This window comes from Arachis ipaensis, chromosome B02 (genome assembly GCF_000816755.2).
Source record: "Arachis ipaensis cultivar K30076 chromosome B02, Araip1.1, whole genome shotgun sequence".
In the NCBI taxonomy this organism is placed as follows: Eukaryota; Viridiplantae; Streptophyta; class Magnoliopsida; order Fabales; family Fabaceae; genus Arachis; species Arachis ipaensis.
In genome coordinates, this window is record NC_029786.2 from 97,382,319 (window position 1) to 97,390,346 (window position 8,028).

Consider the following 8,028-nt stretch of genomic DNA (forward strand, 5'->3'; position numbering starts at 1 on the left):
AGTAGTAATAAGTAGCCTAAAAAGAAACACAAGAACTAGTTAAAATTTTAAGTGTTGCATTCAAAATCACCATATCATATGTCTATTCACTTACAAAAGTAAACATACACATAGATGAGAATGACATGCTTTTCTTGCTTACATGGGTAGAACTATTATGCATAGCAAAATTTTCCTACAGCAAGTTATACATAGCTTAAACTAAGTTACTTTGATTTGATGACTTTCACATGGACCAAAACAACAAAACAAGAAAAAAATATGCATCTAGGAAACAGAAAATGCTACAAATGCTCTATGCTGAGAGACTTTAGCGATAATTGTAACATTGCTAATCCAGGTGCATCATCAAAAGGTAACCACACCCTTGGAACTTCTGGTTCATCTTGCAAGGCAAATACCTTGCCCTTGCACCTTTTGATTCTTTCAGCTTCCCCTGTAAAAATTCAGATAAGCTATCTCAAAGCAAAAACATAGACTGAACTGAGAAAGGATGAACAATGATGACAAAACTAACTTGGCAAATCAGGTTTCAAATCAATCATCAACTGAATTGCCACCATGGAGTCATTGCTGTCCTTGGATCCCATGATTGCTCGGGAATCCCCTATGTTGCTCATGAACAGAATTGATTCCTGGAAAGTGAACAACATAGAAATGTCAGTGAAAAGAAGCAATGAAGTATATGCAGCAATTGAATGCACTACTCATTGAGCTGCTACCTGCTTCACTATGGTTACAGCGGTGCTTCCACTACAGAAACAATCCAGATTCGGATGAGACCTCAGCTCTTAGTCCATGGCCTTATATGCCTTCATGAAAGCTTCTCCCCACATGGAATTTACTAACATGTGAAACCAAGTGATAGAATACACTAAAAATATGTAGGATGATTGGTCCCTCCTCAAGAATCACATTGACAACATCAAACTCCGAGGCTCCTGACATTAATTTAATCCATAAACTATGCATTGGAAAACTAAACTTAAGTAGAAAAAGCAGAGAACACAAGAGGCTTCAATTTTCAAGAGTGTTAACAACTAAATTTCTATGCATTTTCTTTCACAGAACAGAACATAAATCTTCATAAAATAGAATATCAAAATAAAGAGCAAGGCAACACACTTGTGATAGTGTCCAAGTTTTCTCATTCCATAGCAAGGAGGAAGAATATAAGGAACAAAAACCAATCTTTTTTAGACGGATTTGGATTGAGGATATTCAAATTTTATTATCAAAACTAATGAGGCTTGATGTAAAACACAAGAAAATATTTGCATATTTAATCTGTTATTGAAATATTCATAGCCAACTAAGAAAATAAACCTGTCATGACAATTGGAAAGTAAAATGGAAAATAAATCAGTTTAACAATCTGTTATTGCACCTATTTCAGAAGGTATTAAATTGCCTAAAATGCTCAAACAATGATTCAAGAAATAAAAAATTCTCATGGAGTACAACCAAACATTAAATTGAAGCTGATTTTTCTTTGACACACAGTCTAGCAGTCCCCATCATATATCAACCTCAATGCACTACTGCATCCCATTGAACTTCGGATATTGTCCTTGTTGTACAACCTGTTCTCCACAGCACAAACAAATTTGAGAGAAAAAGAAAGGAATTCAGCGAATCATAATGGATATCAAATAGTTTAAAATTTACTAATCACTAAGTTATAACAATGCAATAATTCATCTCTTATTATTGATACCTGTAATAGCCACTGATTACTTCCATATGGTGGGATGGGAGCCCCATGACTATTAATCAATTCTGAGTCACCTAGCCCAAACCCTAAGTGCACAGATGCTTTTACTTCTGTATTTGGCACTGCTGATGTATCTTGAGAAGTCATAAGGTCCTTGAGAAGCTCCTAAGAAAAAATGATACATGCAGTCAAAATTTCTATCAAGTATAACTACAGCATAGAATTTACCAGTTTATTTTAATTCGTGTAACCACTAATGTAATATTGTATCTTACTAACCTCTTCTGTACCAAAGCTAGCTTGCATCCCTTGAGAAGCCATAGGGTCTTTGGGAAGCTCCTGTGACAAAAGAAGGCATAAACTCAAACTTGCTATCAAGTATAACTACAACATAGAATTTAACAGGTTATTTTAATTCAAGTAAAGCATAATGCCATTTTGAATTTGACTGACCTCTTCTACACCAAAGCTAGCCTGTGTACCACCACCAATCTTATCATCCAAATTGTCATCCTCATTCTTCATAGGACAATTCTTCTTTACATGACCAGCACTGTTGCATTTAGTGCACCTCCGTTTTCCTCTCTCTTTTTTTTCCCTTTGGTGCACCTTTTGTCTTGACAACTGAAGGGTCACCAACAAAGTTCGGCATGGGAGAATCTCTTCTTCCTCTTTTCAAGCACGACTTTTGCTCTAGTGTTTTGGTCAAACGAGAGACTTCATTCATAGTGTCATGGAAAGAAGGACCATCTTGAGCTCCTAAGAATACCATCCACGTAGCTGCCACTGACAATGCGCCATAGCGCATTAAAAATTCTCTTTCTGCATCTTGCACAGTGCTTCCAGCTGAACTTTCGTCCATATACTTTTTGGCATCCTTGGACCATCTTCTCAAAAGAAGACTTTCTGGCAACTTCTGTAAACCTACCCTTTTCATGGCACAAAACATGTGGCAACAGGGAATGCCTTCACTACTCCACCTACTACATTCACACTCCATATTCTCGGTGTTGCGCTCATAAAGTACGGTGTATATATGTTGCCCTCTGTCATACTCCTTAACTTTTAAAACAACAGTAGTTGATATATTTTCCTCATTTATAACATCTAATGCAACCACTCCTTCGATCTCTGTTTTTACTTTGCCAAACATCTCCCGTGTGTAAAAATTTGCAGCACAAAGCTCCAATGCAGCTAAGCGAGTTGTTAACACAGGCTCTCCGTACACCGTCTTAAATTGAGAAACTAATTCGTTGTGTCTATAATCCCTAAGAGCATGTTCAAGATTCTGGACTAGCTCTAAAAGACTTTGACGAATGCCAATAAACCTCTTGATGAAGTTGTTTATCCCTTCACACCTTGATGTTGTTCTAAATCCAGCACAGAATTTATCTCGCAAGTAGGCGCTTGCCCAGCTTTTCCTCTTTTGATACTCATTTAGTACCCATTCATTTTCCTCCAACCCATATTTTTTTATCATATTCTCCCAATATTCTTCAAATTCATTCGGATGCCATGGAGCATACAAACATCTTCTGAAGTCGTCGGAAAAACCTTTGCTTTTTATGCTTGCCGTTACATTTTTCTAAATGTGCCAACCACATAATCGGTGAGTTGCATTTGGGAAGATTTCTTGAATTGCTGCCTTCATTGCCTCATCACCATCTGTGACCACAACACTAGGAGACTTGTTCAGCATGACATCTAGAAAGTTTTGCAACAACCACGTATATGTTGCCGTTTGTTCGTTCTCTATCAAGGCAAAGCCAAATATGCATGTTTGACGGTGATGGTTACAACCCGAGAAGATAACCAACGGTCTTCTGTACTTATTTTTCCGATAGGTTGTATCAAATGCAAGCACATCTCCAAAGCACTGATAATCCGCCCTACAAATGCCATCTGCCCAAAATAGATTCGCCAGCCGACTTTCATCAGTAGCACTGTACCTTGCCATGGCCATGGGGTCAACATCGGCTTTTCCAAGTAGATAGCTAATTGTTGCATTAGAATCCCCACCAATGAGCTTTGCACGACGAGTTCTTTCAATGTGGTTATCCAGATCCTTCTTTGTGAACCCGACATTAGCATAACCCCCGGCTTGGCCTACCATTAGTCCCATTATCTTAGAGCTTGAAAGACCATTATTGTGCATGGTGTTTGCCTGAGTTTTTTGAGCCTCGTTCATCCCACGGTGGTTTGGAATTAGGTGTACCAAGCATTGGGGGACAAGATCGTGGTTGTGCTTCTCAACTAATTTTTTAACTCTCCAAGCTGAAGTTTTGGTGTCAAAGTACACCGCAAGCATGGCTTCACAACCCGTACGAGTCAGCGCTTTATGCTCCCTCTTCCTGTTCAAATTAGAGATGTATTTATCGGCTCTCTTTCCTTCCTTGTTGCAAAAAAATCGCCTTCTGCGTTGTGTTCCATCTTTTCCACGCGCTATATCACCCTTGCGAACTCCGAACCCGACACACCTTGCATAACGCACATACAAGTGATAAGCTGCATCCGATGTTTCAAATGTCTGATTTATAATATCATCGGCCGTCACAACAACACACTTGCTACTGCTGCCACCGCAATCACAAGTGCAATTTACATTCTCTTCCACACCGGTCATCAAGCAATCTTCAACGTTCTCTTCTGAATTGAGTGGTTCCGAATCAACATCCATTGCACCCACACTCGTTTTCTTTCTAATTCTATATATGTAAAAAAGTGAAAATTTTACCCCCTAAACAAGAACAGGTAGAAGTAGGAGATACACATATAATTTTCTACTTCTTCAAGACACCTTAGAATTGTATTTTGCAGACCTCAGTATATTTAATAGATTCAAATTCAACTCTAGTATTTTATCCAATATATTTCAAATAATTTGATTCAGAGCATAATCCTAATTCAGATACAAAATAAATACCGAAAAGAATGACAAGTCTAAATCAACAAAATATACTTTAAATTTAGGTTAAATTTCAACTCCGTCTAAGTTTTGCACACCCTTACCAAGTTACCAAGGTTTCTCAAACCAAACAAATGAACACTAAATTAGATGGTTGCACACTAAATTAACAAAAAAGTCAAGCTTAGGCACTAATTTAATTGCAGAAATATCATTTCTTCAAAAGTAAACACTAACACGTCCAATATCATTTACAGTTTCATTTAATTAAGAAAAATAAAATTGGTCAACCAAACATGGCAAGCACTTAACCCAAACATGCAAATATGAATTTAACATAAGTGAAATGTGAAATGGAGAAGGAAATGAAAGAAGGTTGACAGGAAAGCATGAAACAGCCAGCATAGACACATTCTCTTGGGTATTTCTTGAAATTACCTATTGCTTAAAATTCGAATTTAAAATTTAGAGTTCAACAGAACTCCTACATTCTTGATCTATTTCGTCAGAACAAATGATCATTTGTGCTATATATATATAAAAGGAAATGAGTTTTTTTTTATTATCTTCTTCGTTTTTATTTATATTTGTTGGTTTCTTTCTTGACTCATCTATCTACCCTTTGAGTTCTAAGGTATGTGTAACTGTGTCCACAAAAATGTTATACACTATACTTATTTTTTCAGTTTGTGATCAGACACGCAGGTCAATGCTTAATTGTTATTGTTAATGGATAATCTTAAGAGTAATTGTAAAGCTTTAAATGATAATAAACTTTTCCATCAACGTATAAGTTTTGTTAGCACACAATGCAATTGAGCTTAACCCTTGATATTATTAATTTATTTTTTGGTTTCAAGGAACCTAAATAAACTCTTTTATTAGTATAACTTTCTTTTTCTCTGTACATATGTACACACTCAGAAGCTATTCATATTCATACTTCATTTATACACTGCTTTTGACAGAGAATTGAAGGATAGCAAAAAAACAAAAGGGTCCTGCAATAGGGATCGATCTTGGAACTTTATTGTTAAATCTTAAGACAGTAATAAAGCAAGAATTTTATCTTCTATGGAAACGTCCTAATAGCATTGAACTTGCAGGGAGTCGCTAACCGTGGTTGCTCAATCCGTGTGGGAAGAGACACAGAAAAGAATGGCAAAGGTAAGTTTCCAGTAAAATTGCAGTAGGTTGAGTTGAAGGAATTGTAACATTAGACTACCTATTCCTTCTTTAGAATATTTGCTTTGCTAAATGCTAATGTAACTTGAATTTACTAATGCTAATGCCACGTATACTGCTATGAAAAAATGCTATGCATCCCTTGTTTATTGCCCAAAATCACCCCGTTAAGTAGGTAGTCTATAAAAATATAAAATCCTAAATTTTTGTTGCATCTTTCTAGCACTTTAAATTCGGACAAGAACTCTAGCTATGTAACATTGTTTTTCTGGTATTACTTTTCTCAATTGAATTTTACTTCATTTCCTTTTCCGTTCCAATTTTACCTCTGCAATTATATTTTTTTTATATTACTGTTTCCCTTTCATCACTACTTCTTATTTCAAAATCAATTTCAATTTTAGTTACCAGTTTTTTGCATAACCCATTTAATTCTGTTTGATCCCAATTATACAATTATTAATAAAATAGTAAAAAATCCCAAATTTTGGCTTCAATCATTCATACAGTTCATCTTTTTATGAATACCCATGTGCCCATATTGGTGATCTTCACTCAATGTGATTATTTTTGACAAAAAAATCAAACACAGCAACCAAACACAAAACAGATGAAGAGAAAAATTTGTTGAAAACTCACCAGATTGGGACCAGATTGTGCGAAGGAGGCCGAGGAGTTGCTGAAGGCGAGGAGGAAGTCGGGGACTTGCTGCTTCTGTCTCGGCGTCGACGGGGGCAATGACGGCGCGAGACTGACTACGAGGCAGTGACAAGACACGGAGCGGCGACGACGTCCAGGTCCAGGAGCTGCTGCTACTGCCGCCAGTGATGACGACGGCAAGGAAGGCACGCGAGATCGGAGCCGGGAGAGACCGACGACGAGCTTGTCGGATGATGCTGATAGAAGGAGAAAACTTGGGTCAATGAGATATGAGAGATGAGAGAGCTTATGTGAAAGTGACGTTGAGGGAGGAAAAGGGATTATAAAACGACATAGTTTGGTGGACTGAAGAAAAGGGCAAAAAAGGAAAAGACTCGGACCAGTTGATTTAAACCAGCTTGGTCGAACCGGATTTAAAGTATCTGGTTTAAAAATAAATTTTATTAACCGGTTTTATAAAACACCAATAATAAAGTGACACGTCAGCAACTTTATAAAACACTTAGGGAGTGGTAAGAACATATTAGTGAGGCAAAGATAAAAGAAAGATAAAAAGTTGAAGAAAAGATAAAAATAAAAAAAAAGTCTGTAAAGTTTTAATGACAGAAAAACAGACAGGGACTAGTAAACGAACTAGGACAACTTAGTTAGTACTTGAGTTGCGACTAGGGCTAGGTATAATATGAAAAGTTAAACTGTTTCAGTATAGACTTAATTAACCTATACTTGGGATAGGCTAACTATTCATACCGAAATTTACATAAGCTTTAAATACATATGTTAAGCAGAGAAATCAAAGCAGAGTAAAGAAACACAGAGAACAGAGTAACCAGAGAAGAATAAAGGGATACAGAGAAAAGAGTAATCAGAGCAAAGTAAAAGTAATGTGATAAAGAGAAATGGTTTGAGTTAAGATGTTGTAAAAGTAAAAGCTGTAGAGTTTGTATAGTATGATTGAACAGAGAAAGAAAGAGGTATTGCATAAGAATGTCAAAGTGATGATGAATAATGAGAATGATAATGAATGATGATAATGAGAATAGTTATGTGATGATTTGTTGCTTGAGGCAACCCAAGAGATATTTATTTGTTGCTTGAGGCAACTCAAGAGATGTGTTTATTCATTTGTTGCATTAAGGCAACTCCAGAGTTATTTGTATGATCATCTGCTGCACTGAGGCGGTCAGATAGATGGTGGTACGACCACTGAGAACGCTTTCCTGGGATACCTTACTATAATGCTTTGCTGTTAGACAGAGGTTGCTTACAGAGGTATCGAGATGAGTGTGCTCCTGTAAGACAGAGGTTGCTTACAGTGAATGTGTTGTACTCATGTAAGACAAAGGTTGCTTACAGTGAGTGTGTTGTGCTCCTGTAAGACAGAGGTTGCTTACAGTGAGTGTGTTGGGCGTATATCAGTGGATACCCTGCAAGACAAAGGTTGCTTGCAGTGGATACCCTGCAAGACAAAGTCGGCTAATAAGTGCCGCCCTGCAAGACAAAGGTTGCTTGCAGTGGGTGTTGCCAACAGGAAAGCCTTATCCAGACAGAGGTTGCTGGGTAA

At 37.1% G+C, this 8,028-nt stretch overlaps 1 protein-coding gene and 2 long non-coding RNA genes across 5 annotated transcripts; 1 reads left to right on the plus strand and 2 right to left on the minus strand.

Annotated features, from left to right (window-relative positions):
- Positions 50–6,798, minus strand: LOC107627763 (probable protein phosphatase 2C 73). 3 transcript variants are annotated; one of them, XM_021116260.1, is made up of 5 exons: positions 6,444–6,798; positions 3,481–4,419; positions 723–766; positions 518–635; positions 50–436 (listed from the first exon to the last, which is right to left on the minus strand). In XM_021116260.1, the coding sequence occupies exons 2-5, from the start codon at positions 3,803–3,805 to the stop codon at positions 285–287; spliced, it is 639 nt and encodes a 212-aa protein (XP_020971919.1). In that variant the 5' UTR covers positions 3,806–4,419; positions 6,444–6,798; the 3' UTR covers positions 50–284. The 3 variants fall into 3 exon arrangements, with proteins under 3 accessions (XP_020971919.1, XP_020971918.1, XP_016186074.2); XM_021116259.1 differs by having other exon boundaries at positions 723–769; positions 3,484–4,419; positions 6,444–6,797; XM_016330588.2 differs by lacking the exon at positions 50–436 and having other exon boundaries at positions 545–635; positions 723–769; positions 3,484–4,419; positions 6,444–6,794.
- Positions 1,498–1,855, minus strand: LOC110269026. Its single transcript, XR_002357913.1, has 2 exons — positions 1,718–1,855; positions 1,498–1,583 (listed from the first exon to the last, which is right to left on the minus strand). It is a non-coding gene; the product is annotated as an uncharacterized LOC110269026 (long non-coding RNA).
- LOC110269025 lies at positions 4,941–5,793 on the plus strand. Its single transcript, XR_002357912.1, has 2 exons — positions 4,941–5,040; positions 5,726–5,793. It is a non-coding gene; the product is annotated as an uncharacterized LOC110269025 (long non-coding RNA).

Coding starts and splice junctions, on each gene's coding strand:
- LOC107627763 (XM_016330588.2), bottom strand. CDS start 4,391: ATGGATGTTGATTCGGAACCACTCAATTCAGAAGAGAACGTTGAAGAT.